The sequence below is a fragment of the Perissodus microlepis genome, chromosome 7 (assembly GCF_051167445.1).
Source record: "Perissodus microlepis isolate ML-2025 ecotype Zambia chromosome 7, ASM5116744v1, whole genome shotgun sequence".
In the NCBI taxonomy this organism is placed as follows: domain Eukaryota; kingdom Metazoa; phylum Chordata; class Actinopteri; order Cichliformes; family Cichlidae; genus Perissodus; species Perissodus microlepis.
The window spans coordinates 3,966,961-3,987,030 of record NC_140467.1 but is presented as its reverse complement, the minus strand read 5'-3'; the positions used below and the strand labels follow the sequence as shown (position 1 = coordinate 3,987,030).

The following is a 20,070-nucleotide window of genomic DNA, read 5'->3' as shown; positions in this document are numbered from 1 at the left end:
AATTTTGGCAATTGATTTTACAGTACTTGAACCCTCAACTGATGGTAAAGAGAATATTTTGGTAATGACTGACATCTTTTCTAAATATACTCAGACTGTCCCTACGAAAGATCAGCGAGCCAGTACAGTGGCAGAGGCTTTAGTGAAGCATTGGTTTCATTTATTTGGGCCTCCAAGCCGTATACATTCTGATCAGGGGCGAAATTTTGAAAGTGCTTTGGTGCAACAGCTGTGTAAGATTTATAAGATAGAGAAGAGTCGGACGACACCCTATCATCCACAAGGTAATGGTCAATGTGAACGATTTAATTGTACACTTCATGACTTGCTGCGTGCCCTGCCTCCTGAACAAAAGCGCCGGTGGCCGCGGCATCTCTCCCAAGTCACATATGCGTATAACACCACAGTACATCAGTCGACTGGTATGACTCCATATTATTTGATGTTCGGGCGAGAGCCACGGTTGCCAGTGGATTTTTGGTTGGGTGCTGGCAGTGAAGTTGATGAGGACGTCACTCTTGAAGAGTGGGTACAGGAACACCAAAAGTCCTTGGCTGCTGCATATGATGTTGTGCAGCAACGGTTAGAAAGGAGAAGGGTTCAGAGAGATTTGAATTCCTCTAAATGTGCTAGTCCTGATTTGGAGCAGGGCGATTTGGTGTATATGAGAAACCACTCTGTAAGAGGTCGCAATAAGATTCAAGATTTTTGGGATCCCACGCCCTTTCAAGTAGTGCGACCTCCTCCTGGTCATGGCGTAGTATATTCAGTCGCTCCTGCTGGGCACGCTGGTCCACTTCGACAAGTACATCGAACTGAGTTGAGAAACATTCCAGTCAGGGAATTGGATGGAGACCAAGATAGTGGCCTACCAATGTCAAAACAGGATGATCTAACTGGAATGTTGGCCACAAATAACAGTATGGTTGATGAAGTGGAACAGATGTTTACAGAACAGGGAGATGGAGGCGATTCTGCAGTGTTGAAGGAAGGGACGTTGAGCCCCACACATGTGGGGGTGCCCCATTTGGATTGTTCTGGGGACCTAGAACCTGGGGAGGAAGATGTTGCCAGCTTGGCGCAAGGATCTCGTAGGTCAATGAGGAAGACTGCTGGACAGCACTCAAACCCATTTAAATTGCCACAATCCATCATAAAATGAGCAAAATTTTAAGTGTGCTCTCTTTTCAGCTCATCGTCGGGTCGCCGATGCCCTTTGAAGGGGAGGGTTGTAACAAGTGTCACCTGGCAGTCTGTTGCTCTCTGCCAGGTGATTGGCTGAAGAGCTGTGAAAAGGTAGTGGGTGTGTGGGGTGAAGTCAGCGCTCTTCTGTGGAAAAAAACCAGAGGCAATTAATTCACTCAGGTGCGAGTGGGTATACTGTCGGTAAGAGACTTTTGCCATTTTTGTTTGGATCGTTTGCTATTGCATGTGCCTATTTTTAATGTGTCATTGGACTTTTTTAGTGTGACCACGAATTTTAATAGAAGAATTGATCAAGCCCTAGATCGACTGCGCGCAGGGAAACTGATCAATATTGTAGGTATATTGAGTGTTTGTTTTAGCTTCATGATTTTGAATGGTTCCATAAAATTGATATTTTATTGGGTAATATTTTAATTGATAATGTTGTTTGTTTTTCAGCTGTGCTGTCTCTGCTGTCCTTTTTTTCGTTCTTTTGATTGATTTGTAATTTTGTTTTGGTTAGTCCGTCCAGCCGTAGAGGCGGTTATTGATTGAGAGTAAGTTGTGTAAGGGCGGACTAACCTCTCTTTTTTTGTTTAATTGTTTGTGCCACTTCCCTTTATCTCCCAGATCGCAGGCCATACATAGCACTGATTCCCAGCTGCGCTGAGACCTGAATTGTTTGCAGTGTGTGCCACGATTGCAGTGTCGCTAAGCGGGGTGTGACGGGTTGCAGTGTTGTTTCGCACAGTTTGTGTGGTAGGTCTCATGTGCAGCTGGGATATCAGCAGGATGTGTTGTAAGTCCTGTCTGGAAATGACTGGGAATTTATGTCTAATTTATGTAATAAATAAATGATCAATTTATTTCTTTGCCCCGTTTACTCATCCCTTGTCCTCGGTTACATAAGTAACGCGTTACAGTAACTACGTTATTATTGTGGTAACGACCACGGTAACTAGTTATTATGCCAAAACCAGGAACGCGTTATTCGTTACTGGGATTTAAATAGGCTCGTTATTCGTTACTTCGTGTGGTGGCTATCGTGGAGCTTCCACAGATTCAATAACATTAGCAAGTGGTGGAAGCCAGCAGGTGGATGAGGGAAAGGGAGGCAAGAGGAGAGACCCGAAGCGGCCGCTGGTCCGAGTATCAGGTGAACTGAACTTCAGGTAAGAACTTATGACCTGCAGTGTATCTGAGTCACATATAAATCAAGTTTAGGTGGAGTTTATTTTCCTAATGCTGACTTTTTCGTACTGCGTGCTAGCTAGCATGACGGAGTTTCTATACAGCTGGGTGGGTGCTATGTTACTGATGTTGAACTTTATTTTGTTCATACGGTTAATTATTAGAGTTGCCAACTGTCCCGTAAAAAACAGAATTGTCTCGTATTAAGAGAAACTATTACGCGTTTCGTATTGAGGTGAAAAGGAACATTTTGACTTCAGCTACAATGAAAAAGACACAAAGCTGGAGTTATTCTGTGTTTACGCTGCACAGCTGCCTCTTCTCCTCTCATCCTCTCACCCTCCCTCTCCTGTTTCTACTTCAATCATGAAACTGATCAATGATCAGCTGATCGGCTTTTCTCTTGTTTATTTATCGCCTACTTTGCGCCAGAAAGAGGAAACCAGCGGATGTCGCGCTAAACAACAGCTGCATGTTTAAGCTTGATCAGCTGTTGTTAGAATTTATTTAATATTACTTTCTACTATCAGCTGATGTTTGCTGGAGCCACAGCTGTAAAGCTGCTGATCATGATGTCGGTTTGGATATGTGGTGAGTGGGAAACATGAAGATGAAACCAGGAGGTGTCCTTACTGAATCATCAGAGCTGAACAGGTGATGGAGAAACAGGTTTACCTTTTAGGTGACATGAATGAGTTGAAGGGAAGTTATGAACTGTTTCTAAGAGATAAATAACACCAGGATCCTTTTCTAAGTAGCTGACAGCTGGTAACTGTGCAGGGGCGGGTCTAGCAAAGTGTTGCCAGGGGTCCATGTAGGGCATTAAAAAGGAAAGGGGGGCACAAGGAAATACTTTCTTATTCTCATTTAAAATGTCTCACTTTTAAAAAAAAATAAAAAATAATTATCTGAGTCTTACAACAAACGATTGATAGATTAATGCATATATACCATCAGAACAGTGTACATCACTGTCACAACAGCGTTTGTTTTCATTCAAAGGCTTTATGATTTTTCCCATAATGTTGGGCCGGTCTCTAGTCAAAATGCCCGGGACGATTTTTTTTTTTTTTTTTTTTTTTGTCCCAGTCCAGCTCTGTATGCAGCTCATCTGCAGTCTGGTGTTACCTACATCTTCCTATTCAGAAGGCAGAATTTCCGAGTTCTGAGTACAATCGAAAGCACCACGACTGCAGTTTTTGTGTTGGATGTAAAAAGCAGGCTAGAATCATGCGGCGGTCAACGACGGTCCAGGCGTGGGATTTCTCTCGTGGAAGTGTGCACATTATTTTTTTCCTTTCTATTGGTAGGTGGCACAGTGCACTTGTGGCAAGTAAGCAAGCTAGAAGACTGGCAGTCTGGCTGGGTATCCAGTTACGGAAGCAACACATTAACAAGAGAATTCTGAGTAAAACCAAAGTTACTTTCCCTAGTAACTAGTTACTCTGAAAGTAATGAGTAACTTGAAGTAACTGAGTTACTTTTGATAGAAGTAACTAGTAATGTAACTAAGTTACTAATTTAAAGTAACTTACCCAACACTGGTCACGAGTAAAAACTTGGGTGGGCTGCAGAAGATATTTGCATTTCAAACTTGTGCAGTGGCAGTCTGAGGTTTGGGAATGATTGTTATGTGCGAATTTAAGCACTGGCCAGATGTGCTTGAAATGTCAAAGTGGTTTGTGGTGTAGAATGGAGTTAGAGTGGGACGCAGGCAGATGCTAATCAGAGTGGAAAAATTAGTTAGACTTAAGTATATCCCTAAAAGTCAAGAGGAACAAGAGAAACAAAGGCTTTTAGAGTGAACAGATAGTTTGTTCTTTTAAAGTTTACACTTCTACAAAAAAGGCTAAAAGCGTTTGTCGCAGACATGCATCCATTTAAAATTACTGTCAAGACAATAGCAGTGCCATTAGAGTAGCTGCTTTTTCATGCCACCCTCCAAACCTAATACTGACATTAATTTATCTTCATTGGACATAAATATCACGAGTAGAATAATACTCTGTTTTGATTTGTTATATTAATATTTGGATATTGATTTGTGTCTCATTCAATCAGTGTTTTCCCGACCCTCTGCCTTCTCCAAGGGCAGTTTCAAAATGCTCTCTGAGTGGTCATGGTATTTGCTGTGTGTGTGTGTGTGTGTGTTTGTTGTGTTTTGGGCAGGGAATGGCAAGGGCTGTGGTGACAGCAGTTGTTGAGGAGTCGCCATGGTTACCACCACCAAGGAACAATGTTGAACTGAGAATGCTTGGCTGTGTTAAAGACTGAAAGGAATCCCGAGGTGCTCACATATGTAGACATTTAAACACGGACACAATTAACACACACCCACAAAATGTTGTTATCCAATTGGATTTAGTCCTTAATGAGTCATTAAGAGATTCTTATATGGAGCAGAAATGATCCATCATCAGATTAGCCGTGTCACACAAGGGACCATGTGATTAGGCCATGGAAATGTCTCTGTCGCCTCTTTTCTAAAGCACTGCTGGGCATCTTAATTTAGTGGGCTGTGAAGTGCAGTGAAACACTAAGTAACACAGAGGGAAGTTGTGAGGGGGAACACAACAGGGGGACGCACTCAACTGTAGGCAAAAAAACAACAGTTTGATTCTGCACTTATGCGAATTTCTACTTGCTATGAATGTGACTTTCTAAATTTCTTATGTGCTCAATTCTGAAGGCCTATTGTTCAGTTTTGTGAGTGCCTTGATGTGCATGTGTGGCTGCATGGGCAAAAAGGAGGGTAAAGAGGGTGTTTGCCCTTCTAACTCTGCCCCCAGTGCGAGCCCCTTCATCCTCCCCTTGTTGTCATGCACAGCCGCTCTCTCTTTGGCACAAAGTAGGCTGGCAGCACAAGAGCCATGTGTTTTAGCTCGACGCTTTGATGGGTTCAAAAAACTTTTCAGAACTGTTTCTGAGTAACGCCGTGTAACGGGAAAGAAAGAGAGGAAAAGGAAAAGAGGAGGAGAGTGGGGGTGCAAGAGGCTGCAAGTTGCGAGGGAGAGAGATGGGGAGCAGAAGGAGCTTCGAGCAAAGACAAACTGTCTTCTTTGTGGTTATATGATTCCAGTTGTTGAAGGATACATTTCCTGGAAAATAACTGGGAAGATTTTGCAAGACAAACAACAGTAGGTGAGTTCAGACAAGCAAAAAAGAAGCAGTGGAATGTAGAGTAAGTTCTCTTGGCTTGAACCAACAGAAACAAGGGGAGGGGTGTGGGGTGTTTTTGTTACACTGCATGATTAGTAGCCTAATGGCATACTTTCTCTTTATTTAATGTGATTTTAATTGATTTTCCCCTGAAAGCCCCGATCTGAGAGCTCCGATTGCCATCTTCACTTTTTACAATTACTGGACCTCTTGTTGAAAGGAACGATCGTAAAGAGAAACATGATGAAGACAAAGAGCTTGTCCTTGTTTGGAATGTGATATTGTTTTTTGTTTTTTCATTCTTTCCCACAGGGTGTTTTCTTCACTTCATACTTTTCATCCTGCTACTGAAGCAAGCCACCAGCCACTTTAACAATGCAGCGCGAGGAGCTTTCGGCCAGAGAGGAGTTCACCTACACCCATATGCCCACTCTGGAGAGAGGAAATGGGACACTGGGACGACGGGGTGACCGGGGAGCTGAGAGAAGGCCAGACCGAGGGGAGCGGGATAGGTCTGAACGGGACAGCTACACAGTGGACGTGAGGGCCAGTGACCTGCAGCTGGCCCAGCCGGAGCCCCTAAAGCACCCCTGCTTCAGCTACAGGGCCTGGCTCTACAGTGTCCTCATAGGGGTGAGAGGAAAGACAGTCAGGGGAAGCAACGGAAGCACACTACAGGATTTTTCTATTTAGTCCATAACACACAGATTTAAAGTTTGGGGTGATTCCTTTTTTTGAGTAGCCCCAATCTTGAAATTTTGAGTGAGAAGTGGCAACAAGAAATCCTGTTTTGTGCTTCCACAAGGAAAGAACACCATGATGGGGTTGCTTCAATAATTAAAATGTTAGCAGATCAATTTTGGGCATGTGTATTGTGTTACACTATTTAGACAAAAATATTGGACCGCCTAAAAGCTCTTTTAGGATATCCCATTCTAAATCTGTAGGCATTTTAAGGACTTTGTTCCCCTCCTTTAGCAACTATAATACCTTCCACTCTTCTGAGAAGCCTTTTATATAGAAAATCTGGCTGTGGAAATTTTTGCCCATTAATCCAAAAGATCATTTAGGTTGGACACTAATGCTGGAATAGATGACCTGGCTGAAAATCTCCCTTATAGTTCATCCCAAAGGTGTTCTGTGGGGTTGAGGTAAGGCCAGTCACGTTCTTCCACAGCAAGCTCACCTAGCCAGTCCTTACTTTGTGCACTGAAGCACAGTCATGCTGGAACATAAAAGGGTCTTTCCCATGAAGTTAGATGCACATAATTGTCATGGTAAGCATCAAGACTTCTCTGCACTGGAACTGGAAGGGAGCCAAAGCCCAACCCCATATTATTATTGAGTTCAGTGATTAAGAGATGTGGCCCAATACTCTTGTGCACATAGTGTAAGTGTGAGCAGACACACCCAGCTCAATGCAAGGATCAACGCGGGGAAATTTTGGAAGTTTTGCAGTGTGTAAATTGCTGCACATTGGAAGAAGCTGAACTATACAGACACTACCCTAGATAGAAATGAAGTTTGGTTAACTAAAAGTAGTCTCCAATACTTTGTAAAATGAAAAAGATCATGCTGACTACACAAATGTATATGATAAAATCTAACACATACTTGTAAACGCTACATGCCAGAAAATCGTTGCTCAAACTAAAACCTAATTGTACCAAAAGTACCCACTTTGTCACAGATCATACTAGAAACATACCTATGTATTTCTGGTAAATTGCAGGTATATCAGTTGTGATTATTTAGTGTTTATCAGTCAGACACCTGCCCAGCGGACGCAAGAGTCTTGGTGGGGCTGTTGCACCAGGCGGGATTTGCAGTTGGCTTAGTTACTTCTCAAATGGCTCGTGTGTATGAGAGAGGAATTCTTGCACAGTTTTACCTGCTGAATGCATTTATGACCCTTTTAATTGTGTATACATGGCTGTATGTGCGTGTGCGTCGGTGTGTCCTCAGGGCTGTCTGCTCATCACATCTGGTTTCTCTCTGTACTTGGGAAATGTGTTTCCTGTTGCCATGGACTACCTGCGCTGTGCTGCGGGCTCTGTAAGTGACCATCACAGTTACTTTAATCACATGCTGATATTGCTTTGAAAGCTAGCATACCTTGCTGCATATTTCACACTGTTTATACAGGAGTCATGTCAAAAATGGCAGTAATTGTCTTCATAGATAAATTCAGCAGCTCCTTTTTGTTGGTATTCTTCACAGGGCATCCCTGCAGCAATAGCTAGTTTTGCTATTGCCAAGAACAGACACGTTGCAGTGAGTAAACAATGAACTCACCAAAGGCTAAACAGATAATTATGTCTTAATGGTTTTTAATTGAAGCTTTTACCGAAGCACGATACTAATTAGACTCTCATGTTTCCTTTAAGGTGTCAGATTTTCAAGTGGTCTATGTGTCAACATTTGCTGTGACGACCACATGCCTGGTTTGGTTTGGTTGTAAGCTGGTCTTGAACCCCTCAGCTGTCAATGTAAATCCATCTGTATCGAAAACTACATGTCCTTTTGGATGCACAAACACAAACATTTTGAGTTATTCTTTTATATTTTGTTTTCTCTTTTAGCAGTTGCGTCTCTGTTCTCGCCCCCTAACATGTTCTGTCTGTTCTCAGATTAACTTCAACCTTATCCTGATGATCTTGTTGGAGGTGTTGATGGCCAGCACTGTCATCCTGTCAGCCCGCTCTGCAGAGGACTGCTGCTGCCACAGGAAGGTGTGTGAGTGTATGCATGTCTACATGAGCGATTTTTTTGTTTTGTTTTTGTTTTTTGTTTATTTGTTTGTTTTTGCTCCCTTTCATTCTTTCATCCTAAACAATTTTCATTTTTCTATCCATCCTCCAGTCGGGGTCATACGACAGGCCTGTGATTATCAAACCTGCAGTCTTCCCCACTCGGCTCCTTAAAGCATATTCTGTGAGTAAACTTGCATATAAATAAGTATAACTATATAACCTATATATGTATGTTTTTTTTTTTTTTTTAATCCATAACTGATGTCTGCAACAGGTAATTGAAGTGATTGTAGGAATCTCGGCTGTATTTGGAGGCATTATTGCGCTCAACATGGACGCTTTGTTGCCTGGTCCCTACTTGTCTGTTACATTTTTCTGGATCCTTGTGGCTGTAAGTTGGCTTAATAAAGCTTACTGTTTTTGAGGCACTTATGGCCACTCAGAATGATAAGGTATGTTTAAAATGACTGACGAGCAACTCAATTGCATAACATTACCTGTTATTCTTTGCAGTGTTTCCCCAGTGCTATTGCCAGTCATGTTGTGTCAGAATACCCTAACAAATGCCTGGTGAGTACAATAATCTGATATCTGCAGGATCTGTGAGATGGATTAGTACAGTGTGAATGTAAAGCTGTTATACCATGGAGTTGGTTTTAAACTTGAAATTCATATACTTCAGTGTTTTATGACTTTGTTTTCAATCTAAACTTTTTCCTCCTGCTATTTGCTATCATGTGGGTGCAAAATGTCATTGGAGCAGGTATAATTTCATCCATCTAAATACCACATCTATTTCTTCTTTCTACTGGCTTTTTGTGTTCTTTTTTTCCGCCTTTCTTCTTTCTGCTCTCAACCCTGTATCTCTCAGGTGGAGGTGTTGATTGCCATCAGCAGCGTGACGTCTCCTCTGCTCTTTTCAGCCTCTGGCTTCCTCTCTTGCAGTGTGATCAGCTTTATTGAAATATTCCTGCATGATGTGCCTACAGCCAAAGTGAGTCTAAAGTGAAGTGAAAATATATGGTTATGTTTGTATTTTCAAGAGTTATCCACTTAGCTCTGGCGTCATTAAAAAAAAATACAGGAGCTGGGGAAGTAAATCATGAGAAATTACTTTTAAAACTCCACCAATTTCACATATATGTGCTTGTCTCTCTTTGTATCCCAGCAATCCTATGACATACTGCTGCTGATTCTGATGGTGCTGCTGCTGGTGCAGGCAATTCTTACTTCAGCCACTGTGGTGCACTGTGCCACCTACAAAAGTCAGCTTCGCATGGGAGCTCCAGAGTGTGATGACAACATTCAGACCCAGATGCATTACTGTGAGGTATGCAGGTAAACACACCCATATGTGCAAATCCTGCTCTTGTCTATATCACTACTTACAACAACAGACATTTACTGATGAGTATAGCATCAAGGTATACCACATGTAAATGCATATGTATCAATTAATGAACTACGTGCAAGAATAGCACAGTACCACTCATGCTCAACACCTGATTCCTCTGAATATTTTCTTTCCTTTTCATCCTCCACAGCAGCAAACATCAAATGGAGCGTTGCAGGATTTTGACAAAGACAGAGCTTGGAAGGCAGTTGTGGTCCAAATGGCTCAATGAAGAGAACATCCAGGAGTTTGGAGAGACCTGGTGATAGAAGAAGGGTAAAACAAGCGCTGTAAGCTGCAAATACAAGAGTATAATCAGAAGACAGAGAATATTAGAACAAGAGGGAAAAGCAGTATTGGAGAGACACGGAAAACTGGAGACTGGAATAAAGAACAAAATACACAAAAATGAAGCAAAGATAGGAGGAAAAAAATTGAAACCGTGTACTTTGTTTTGCTTTTGTTAGTGTTTTTTTTCTTACATAGATAATGCTTTTATGTGTGTTTTCCATATTGGTACCACTGTGGTATTTTTTGTGGTCAGGAGATTTAATGTATTTTTACACTGTATGCTAGTTGTATTGAAAATATGCGAGTCAATGGCAAGTAATAGAAAATGTCCCTAGCACAAAATTGAAATAGTTCTTTATATATCTTAATTTGAAACAGTTTTCTGCCCGTTCACATGTTGGTGACTAACATGGTGGAAGATGCAACAGATGCAAAAACTAATGAAGTGTATTTAAATCCATGGCAAAGTCTAACTCAGTAGCCAGGTTCCTTGTGTGGTAGTTTTTACAGGAGAACTGCTTTAATATAGCCGATGTGCAGCAGTATCAACTGATGTAAATGATACTAACTGAAAGTATGCCTTGTGCAAAATAAAATGCCATCAGCACTAAGTATGTCAAGAGTAAATTTGTGTACGTATTGAATGTTTTTCATGAATGGGAAAACCAAGAACAAGAAAAAAAGTCTTCATCTGAAAATAACTTTCATGGAAATGTTGTTCAGATATTATCTTATAATTTGATACCAAGCTGTGAGGTGGAATTTATGTGTGTATCGATTTAATTGCAATAACTTCAGCACCCCTGTGTTTGCATTTGGACATGAAAATTGCCTTCTCATATTGTTATATTTATTAACTTCATTTCCTTCCTTTATTAATTTTCCCGCATCCCTCTGCTCCTGTGTCTGTCTCTGAGCTAGACACCTCACATCTCTTACTCATATTAAAACTATAAAGGAGGAGGAAATGGGGTGGTCACTATAATGATGTCTGGTCAGTTTTGGCTTGTCAAATATGAATATAATTCTCATCGCATCAGGTCATTATTATCATATTAATTATTATTATTACTTAAACCGCCACAACAAGACGCTTTATCATACTGCAACATGACCAAGAAGAGAGTGAGAGATGGCAGACGGTGAGGTAAGGATACCCTAACCGGTGGAAACCGGCTTGAGTTAAAAGTGTCTGAGACAAAGAAGAGAGAGCATCGATGAAACTGTCCTTGTACAGGACTGTTGTGCTCTGCAGCAGAAAGTTCATCCGTGACATTCAGCGTGATCAAAAGCAATATATTTCAGTGCACTAAGCATTTTGTGTCGTTTTCCTTTAAGTACTTCTTGAAATTATGGCCTACATAATTTAGTAATAGATGACTAGTTGATGTCCAAAAAAAGCAAAAATGCTCGCCACACCCAGTGAGTTTGAATGACAGACATCTTTCCCATTCCCTGTTTGCGTGTCTCTGTGGCAGTCCCACAGTCACAGATGATGGGCAGGTTGGATAAACCAATATCAGTGGGAAACAAAAGCCTGTCAGTGCCTTGTGGTTTGGTTGTAGACTAAGCTAATGTGGGCTTTGAGTAGACTAATAGCCGGTGTTTGTTTCACTTAGCCTATACTAAAGGCTTCAGTGACAAGTCTTAGCCTTTAAATATAGTAATACTAATAACATTTCGAAGGACTGCTTATTTATATTTAATAGAAGGGTATCTTTTAGAGCCTGTCATATCCAAGAATCCTAAAATCCATAGAGCTGTGTCTATAAGAGGCAGTTTCACAGGTAAACCTTTCAAAATAAATATAATCCGGATATGGATTGGGATATGTTTTTAGCATCTTAGCTCGCCTTTCTGTCTGAAATGCGCACTTAATCCTGCGATTCAAAGAGAGGGGATGTGTTGAACTACAGAATCTTAATGTGTTTCTCATCTCTTGTTTCTGAGGAAGAAGCAGGGCGGGGAGGGGAGGGAAGAGGAGAGGGTTGGAGCTGGGGGGGGAAAGGCGGAACAAACCGGTGTGCCTCGGATACATGCTGTAGCTGCTCGCCCGCACTGCAGATTAACTCTTACCGTGCCGGGAGATGCAACGAGAGACGGTGAGTGAATTTTGTTTTTGTTTGTTTGTTTTTCCTGAAAGCTTGCACATTGTTCCGTTTTTTTGCACCAGAGCAAGAAATGTAGCGGTGGTTCATCTGGTGCGGACAGGTACACAGTTCATACAGGTATTCAGCATCCTGAGCATCTCCTCTTCTGTCTCTCTCACACACGGAGCAGCTCACACACTCACACATACTTTCGCTTCCTCTGACACACACATTGAATCGCTACACTTGATGTTGTTTAGCGGCTCGTCTCTGGCTGGCTATTCGGGAACTATCCACCGCGCGGGTGCTGAAAGGGGTCGTCATTTGCAGGCAGCTGCAATTCACTGCAATGCCATGTCTGTGATGAAAGTGTCCTCCTGGTTTTTCTAGTGTCTTGGAACTGATAGTCAAGAAACAGCACTTAAAAGCGTCCTAGCAGAACACCGACTAAGGGCATGGTGATCTTCTCAACCCAAATAAATCTTCCTGCAGGTGTTTCCGTCAGAGACTGACACAACTGAGGAAACCGTAAGGGTGATGACATCGTCTCCTGTGCACTGTTTAGGGCATATAGAGAACGTTGTCTAAACTCTGTTCACTGGACTGTTATCTGATCACATTTGTGAGAAGACATCACATCAGTCCTGAAAGTTCTTCCTTCCTCAGCTATCATTAATTAATAATGGATGAATGGAGCTTCTCTCCTTCAGCTCTTGTCCCGGAGCCTGGCTCTGTGTCTTTGTAGCTGACTGAACTGGCCAAACTCTAGCTGGATGTTGTAGTAGCCAAGAAATCTGGGATTCCCTCTCTAAACACTGGTAGCATTGCCCAACTGAGGAGTATAATCTGTCTGACTGGACCAGTGCCAGTGGCTCGCAGACGGCAGTGCAGCTTCCAGCTGAGCTCCCGAAATGGGTGTTCTACCCCTTTAAATTTAAATTATGCAAACTTTACTTCTTCTCTGATCTTCCATGAGATAGTCTTTGAGGGTAAAAATAAATCTTGACTGTCATGAGGCAGTTGAGAAAATAGTTTAAAGTAAATGTTTCATACCTCACGAGAGACATCTTCTTCTCTATTTCAGATATAGAACCAGTGATCTCAGCATTAACCTGTGCAACCTTGAATATTATACTCTGCTGTAATTTCAAAAGAATCATCTTCTTATGATCCTTCTCACTGCTAAGCATGTGCTTTAAAGCTGGCAGCTAATTGTCCCTTTTACTCACGAAACCACATTCTCAAGGTTGTCCTCATCAAGATATTAAGTTACATTTTGAGCCTCAAATTGAGCGCTTTAAAAAAAGATTTCATATATGAACTGTGTTTTTACATAAAGACAGATTGGAAAGGAGGCCAGTGGGAGTAAAGGCAAGGGGGGGAAATGCAGGAGCAAGAGGGATTGTTGATGGAAAGTGGTGATGTATTCAAACTCCGCATGAAGGGAATTTGTAAGAGCTTCCTGTGAAATGACCAAGCAAGGTTAAAGCATTTCCATAGTTACAGCCCTGACCATGCATGCATTCAATCTCAAATAGCCACTCTCAGACGCAGACGATAAGCCACACATGATAACCCCCTGATGTCACTGACAAGTGTCGGGGTTCATCTGACATCCTTGTGTGAACATGTTGTTCCAGAGAGTCCAGAGAGGAGCGGGGTGAAATTTGAAACAGAGTCAGTCCCCAAGATATCAGGCCTTTAATGTATTAACACAAATAGACGCTTCATCAAAGTATGCTTTAAACAGTTTAAAATTAAAATAGTCCTCTGAGTATGAACTTGCCCTTTAGTGTCCTTGCTTGATCAAAGACAAAAATCCTCCTCACACTTCACTGGTCAGAGAGGGAGGATTAGAAATCCCTGGCCACATGACTGCATTAAAGAGGACGATGGATGGGAACAGAGAGCCTTCTGGAAGAAGGTGTGAAGCTGTATCAATCAGACTGTTGCTCTTTTAAATTACACTAATATGCTATTGTACATTCAATGACAACTTGCACCTCGGTGTACCTTTATAGAAATGAACACACTACACTGCCCTTAACTTGTTGTCTGTCTTTTAGGAAAGGACTGGTCACTGATTCTCCTTTCCCAAGCTCATGTAACAACTCTCCCTGGGGTTTGCAAGAACACATCCCTAAACTCAGCTCATTTCTCAACCTGCAGCACAGGGTCTGCAGACTGAGACCAGACACTGTAGAGACACACAAACATGGGGATGCACAACGGAGAGGCTGAGTGAGCAGTGCACATTATGTCTGTTTGTCTGCAACAGAAGAGCTGCATGAAACGGTAGAAGAGTCTGAGACCTGAAGAACACAGGCCACACAGTATGACCCACTACTTTTCCACACAAGGTGACAGGGGGTGAAGCTGGCCACACATTCCTGCGCACGTGTGGCTTCTAGCATTGTTTTGACGAGTATCTAACTTCATCAGGGAGTGTCTAGTCTCCCCTCTTGCCCAGAGGGGGATTGTGGTGTGCATTATTTTTGTTCCGGATGCAGAACATCCTTGATCAAAACTTGGACATGGCTACAGCTCTACTTGCAGGCGAGAAGCTGAAGGAGCTGATCTTGCCGGGTTCCTCTCAGGATGAGAAGGGCGGGGCACTGGCTGGCCTCATGGTGCAACTCAAACTGGAGCTTCCTTTTGATCGCGTTGTTACTATAGGGACGGTCATCATCCCCATCCTGCTAGTCACCCTGGTCTTCACAAGGAACTTTGCAGGTGAGCTGCTAGAGGGGGGTTCATTGCTAAAGCCACACCTGCAGCTGTTTGCCCTCTGACCGCTTTTGTTCAGAGAAAGGTTTTGGCTGCATACATACAGTAGTAAGAAGTGTAAGCTGGAAACAAGGCATAAAAGAGAAGGGAGCAGTATGGTGCAGAGCAAAAAAGGAAAGCTGAAATACTAGATGCCAGAGAGAGAAGAAAACAGATTGGAGAACTGAGGGAGTGAAAGTGATTACAGATTTAGGAGACAAGGGTGGGTTTGGGTAGAAGACAGAGTGAAAACCCAGAGAGGAATGTCAGTTCATTGCTGAGTCAGGCTCTGTGTAGCATGTAACCAGCTGGGACTATGTGTTTAAACAGCAAGTCAGTGGATGTGCAGAAGAGTTTATTATTTTTGAGGAAACTCAGCACAAAGATGGTGCCTAGCATTCTGTGAATGAAACAAGTGTTGTCATTGCACACATTATCCTTATCCCTAATAACAATAGAATGCATGTTTATTTAAAAGAGAAAATCTAATAACCACTGATAATAACAGAGGTGACAGTGCTTAGTTTGAAAGATTAAATGGAACTGGTGATACCTCAAACCTTTTAGTCTTGTACATAATGGACAGTGAAGTGATCTGGGTGTTCTCATTTCCTCTGTGAGAGCCTGAAAGGTGCTTCTTTCGTTTCAAAATGTGGCTTGAGTATGATCAGAGACACACAATGCTTTGTGTTGAATGGGTTCTAAAAGATGAGATGAGAGTACTGATTAAAAATGAATGATGAGAAAGGTGCAAGATATTTCCTACATAATGTAATGAATCACTGAAACATTTGTCTATTGATTCACAAGTCATAGGTTTAGCTTGACGAAGAGCTATTATTTTAACTGTTTGTAAGGATCTGCAGTGTTTTGCAGAGCATGGTTCAGTTTTGGCTCCTGTTACTGAATGTTGCACATGCATCCATTTCCAGATATCACTTTTAAATAAGTAGCATAGATATCATTGTTACTTAGAGCTGATATTATTAAAAGTATTTCTGCCTGATCTTACATGTCATTTACTTACTAACATGTTGTTACTAACAGAAATAAGGAGTAAGTAAGGAATTTATTATGAGATATAATTTAAAGAAAAGTTTGGACTGATTCTTTATACTTGTACTTTTCTCAGAGGAGTCCATATACTGTTACACACCACACAACTTCACTCGAGACCAGGCACTGTATGCAAGAGGCTACTGCTGGACAGAGCTTCGTGATGCTAAACCTGGTATGGAGCCAGCTGAGTGGCCTTCGCTATTTGAGCACAAGTTCCTCCCCTATGCCCTGCTGGCCTTTGCGGGAATCATGTACATTCCTGCTTTGGGCTGGGAGTTCCTCGCCTCTACAAGGCTCACTTCAGAGCTCAATTTCCTGCTTCAAGAGATTGATAACTGCTATCATCGAGCTGCTGAGGGCCGGGCCCCAAAGATCGAGAAGCAGATCCAGTCCAAAGGGCCGGGCATAACTGAGCGGGAGAGGAGGGAGATCATAGAGAATGCAGAGAAAGAGAAGAGCCCTGAGCAGAACCTTTTTGAGAAATATTTGGAGAGACGAGGCCAAAGCAACTTTTTGGCCAAGATTTACCTGGCTCGCCATCTTTCTATTATCTGCCTCAGTTCAATACCCATTTCCTACCTGAGCACCTACTATGCCCGCCAAAGGCAAAATGAGTTCACCTGTGCACTAGGTGAGCACCCAGACATTAGCAGCTATCCAGAGCTGAAGCTCAGGGTCAACTGTAAGCTGCCTGCTGTGCAGCTGCAGCGCATCATGGCAGCAGTAGATATCGCTCTACTCTGCACCATGAACCTCATCATTCTGGTTAATTTGCTGCATCTTTTTGTGGTACGCAAGTCCAACTTTGTATTCGACAAACTCCATAAGGTTGGAATTAAAACACGGCGACGCTGGCAGAAGTCTCAGTTCTGCGATATCAACATCCTGGCCATGTTCTGCAATGAGAACAGGGATCACATTAAGTCGCTCAACCGACTGGACTTCATCACCAATGAGAGTGACCTCATGTACGACAATGTAGTCAGGCAGCTGCTGGCTGCACTTGCACAGTCCAACCATGATGCCACACCCACTGTGAGGGAATCTGGGATACAAACAATTGATCCCAATATGGATCCTTCTGACCTCGGGGTTCGAGAGATGGGTGGTGAGCCGCTGGTCGTCAAACGACCTCGTAAGAAGATTAAATGGATCCCAACCTCAAATCCTCTTCCTCAACCATTTAAGGTAAGGAAACATGTTTCTGAATGCAAAATGTACTATCCTCTAGAAGCAGATTGACCCTTACTTTAAATATTGACTCAGTGGCGTGCACATACTCTAGGCCATAATCCTTCAAATGGTGTAATAGTAACTCTTGATAAGGGCCTTTTTCACTGAAGAGGCATAAGAAGCAGCTTTCTTTTAGGACTTACAATATATGCAAAATAGTAAGGAGAAGACTTCATCTGTTGCTGTTGAAGACTTGAACTGACCTCTTTTTATTTTCTGTCCAATGTGAAGGAACCTCTCACCCTGACACGGCTGGAAAATAACACAAAGCAGGAAAAACCCAAACCTCTCAGACGAAAAATAGTGGCAGACAGCATTATTGCACCTCTTCTGGATAACAAGAGCACACAGCATCCTTCAACAAAAGGTATCGGGTAGTTTGAATATGTAGTAAGAAAGACAATTTAAAGCTTTTATAATTAGTTTAAATAAGTTAGGTGCACTATCCGACCAGTATGAAACATATGTTCTTATGTATCTAGTATCTTATGTATTATGTAGCCGAATTCTGTGACCATAAAATTAACTGAGACAGTTTAGACAACACTCTTGATGGGTGGTCTCCCCATCTGCTCTAATGATCTACTTATTTTCTGATTGTAGATGTAAGTGGAATGGAGAAAAAGCATACACGCAACTTCTCTTTGGATGTCCACCCGTATATGTTGACAACTCGCAAGCCCAAGGTGGAGACCACAACCACAGAACCTCTACCCTCAGAGCACAACATGGATACAGTGTACCTTGAAGGCACACACACTGTGGTTCATGTGTCCAGTGCAATTACAGGTAGCTCTCATTGTCCTTATGCCTGAGACAGAGATATCACTTCATTTGGATGTGCCTTTCATAGTGCATTTCTACAGCAGGACAGTGGGCATAGCTATTTACAACATACACATTCTACTTGCATACGATGCTTGTGCTGCATGGCCAATCACCTTTGGCCAGCTAATATTTTTACTTTCTTTCTCTCTATCTCCCATTTTTATTCTATATATTTATTTGATTACAGAGAATAAGATTCGCTCTCCAGAATCAACCAACGCTGCCTTCTCTGCAGGGACCCTGTCCACCACTACATATGTAAATGGAGTTAGCCCCAACCCTCCCTCCAGTGAAGATGCGCTCAGTCCCAAGTCCTCACCTCAACAATTGGGGCCTTCCACTCAGAAGGAAAATGCTGAGTCTCAACCACCTCCACTAACAAGAGCACCCACACACCAGCTACTGAGTATGCATCGTACTCTCTTTGAGGAAGAAGAGGATGAAAGCGGGAGGGACAGGCTGGCAGAGAGGCCTGGGGAGCTCATCGCTGCAGGAGAATGTTGAGGAAGAGGAGAAGAAGAAGAGGAACCGTGACTGAGATTATTTTCCCTGACACTGCACTCTACACACATAACCTCCATGCCAGTCACCTTCTATCAGCTGCCACCTCTGATCTTTCAATTAACTTCTGTACTTCCAGGATTGTTGGAGCAGAAATGGAATAGATGTGACTTGGGAAGACTCTTGTGGCAAAGCTGAGCTTTCAGAAAGGATAAACTGAGAGATATATGTTTCGTTACCTGTGTTGACCAGCTTATTACTGTAGGAAATGATGTCACATTCATGTCTCAGGATGACTGTGTATAGCTAATCACCCACCAATGAAACCAGCAGTGACATAATTCAACAGGGTGCTACAGTGCAGGGTCACACAGTTATATTGAAAAAGTATATAGACAGGGTAAAGAGCAAGAGTGACTTTCCTAATAATAATTTTAAAAAAAAAGGCAGACACTTTAGAAATGCAAATCTGCAACATCAAACAAAATGTATTTTAATCACATGATAATGCTTAGTCCCTTTATCCCACTAGCCAAGTAGAAAGGTAGCTCATGCAATACAGTTGTTGAGATCTGCACAATTAATATGCAAAAGATCACAGTATAATTGTGGCAATAATGTATGCGCTTAGAACATCTTATTCCACACGCTGTACATGTATAGACACTGTATATGACTCACTGCTTGTGGGGTGTTTAAATATGACATGTTTCATGGCTAATTACTGCCATTTCACAATTGCATAAGAACACGATTCTTAACTATACTTGCACGCCATTTGAAAGTACAGCAGACAGCAGACTCCCCATTGAAAGCGTGACTTTGTAAAACAAAGTAGGAATGTAATACTGCTTAGTGAAACTAATGCCAGATATGTTTTGATGCTGTAAAAAAGGCAGTTACAGTGATGTGTTCTTTTTGAAGACTTTAATAGCAGCTCTGAGATTAAGGGAGCTGGACTCACTGGTAAAATATGACCTTTTGTGTTCTGTTGGCTTCTTGAGGAAGTGTCTAATGTGAAGTGAATATATAGATGAGCAGGATAAGGGTTTTATAAGAATGACTAAGGTTTTCATTATCTGCTATAAACACACAGTCTATTTTTTTGCATTTCTTGCAGCTGCATACATTAGGGTACAGAGACTAGAATAAAGGAACTGCCTGCACTGACTCAGAAACCAACAGGACATCAACTGTAGAAGACATTAGTCTCATTTTCAGGGCCTACCTAAAGAATGGGTAGACCTATGCATACCTTTTTTTCTGGGGCATTAAAATTAAGTGAGATCTTTTGTCTTGGTGATACTTCATCTCCATAGGCTAGCTCAAAATCCCCTTGTTAGAGACTACTTAAGCACACTAAATGCATCCAAAAGCACTTTAGGACGAGTAGTACTAGTGTGTGAGAGCACATTGTATCAGAGCTCTGCTTTAATATGATTTTACTGTGTTGATTTACACATTAGGACTGTTGCCCTGCGAAAACCTTTAGCAGTCCTAATGCGAGTAATCACATGGATAATATGGCTTTGGTTGTAACGTGTGAAATGTTCATAAAAAAGGATTAAAAGCGTTATCTTTATAATTAAATCCCCCCAAATGCGTCTCAACAATCAATGAC

At 42.0% G+C, this 20,070-nt stretch overlaps 2 protein-coding genes across 5 annotated transcripts; both read left to right on the top strand.

Annotated features, from left to right (window-relative positions):
• The first annotated feature begins 5,210 nt into the window (after positions 1-5,210).
• Positions 5,211-10,583, top strand: mlc1 (modulator of VRAC current 1). 4 transcript variants are annotated; one of them, XM_084932888.1, is made up of 12 exons: positions 5,211-5,517; positions 5,848-6,168; positions 7,501-7,590; positions 7,756-7,809; positions 7,923-8,024; positions 8,166-8,267; positions 8,398-8,469; positions 8,563-8,679; positions 8,802-8,858; positions 9,160-9,282; positions 9,457-9,618; positions 9,836-10,583. In XM_084932888.1, the coding sequence occupies exons 2-12, from the start codon at positions 5,911-5,913 to the stop codon at positions 9,911-9,913; spliced, it is 1,215 nt and encodes a 404-aa protein (XP_084789014.1). In that variant the 5' UTR covers positions 5,211-5,517; positions 5,848-5,910; the 3' UTR covers positions 9,914-10,583. The 4 variants fall into 4 exon arrangements, with proteins under 4 accessions (XP_084789014.1, XP_084789012.1, XP_084789010.1 ...); XM_084932886.1 differs by having other exon boundaries at positions 9,457-9,626; XM_084932884.1 differs by having other exon boundaries at positions 9,457-9,626; positions 9,833-10,583.
• Positions 10,584-11,955: 1,372 nt separating this feature from the next.
• panx2 (pannexin 2) lies at positions 11,956-20,039 on the top strand. The gene is made up of 6 exons (XM_084932877.1): positions 11,956-12,074; positions 14,129-14,795; positions 15,961-17,075; positions 17,352-17,487; positions 17,724-17,909; positions 18,136-20,039. Exons 2-6 carry the CDS (start codon positions 14,567-14,569, stop codon positions 18,450-18,452), a joined length of 1,983 nt encoding a protein of 660 aa, XP_084789003.1. The 5' UTR covers positions 11,956-12,074; positions 14,129-14,566; the 3' UTR covers positions 18,453-20,039.
• Positions 20,040-20,070: the final 31 nt, after the last annotated feature.

Coding starts and splice junctions, on each gene's coding strand:
- mlc1 (XM_084932884.1), top strand. CDS start 5,911: ATGCAGCGCGAGGAGCTTTCGGCCAGAGAGGAGTTCACCTACACCCAT. Junction 6,169..7,500: donor TCTACAGTGTCCTCATAGGG/GTGAGAGGAAAG, acceptor GTGTGTCCTCAG/GGCTGTCTGCTCATCACATC. Junction 7,591..7,755: donor TGCGCTGTGCTGCGGGCTCT/GTAAGTGACCAT, acceptor TATTCTTCACAG/GGCATCCCTGCAGCAATAGC.
- panx2 (XM_084932877.1), top strand. CDS start 14,567: ATGCAGAACATCCTTGATCAAAACTTGGACATGGCTACAGCTCTACTT. Junction 17,076..17,351: donor CTCTTCCTCAACCATTTAAG/GTAAGGAAACAT, acceptor TCCAATGTGAAG/GAACCTCTCACCCTGACACG. Junction 17,910..18,135: donor TGTGTCCAGTGCAATTACAG/GTAGCTCTCATT, acceptor ATTTGATTACAG/AGAATAAGATTCGCTCTCCA.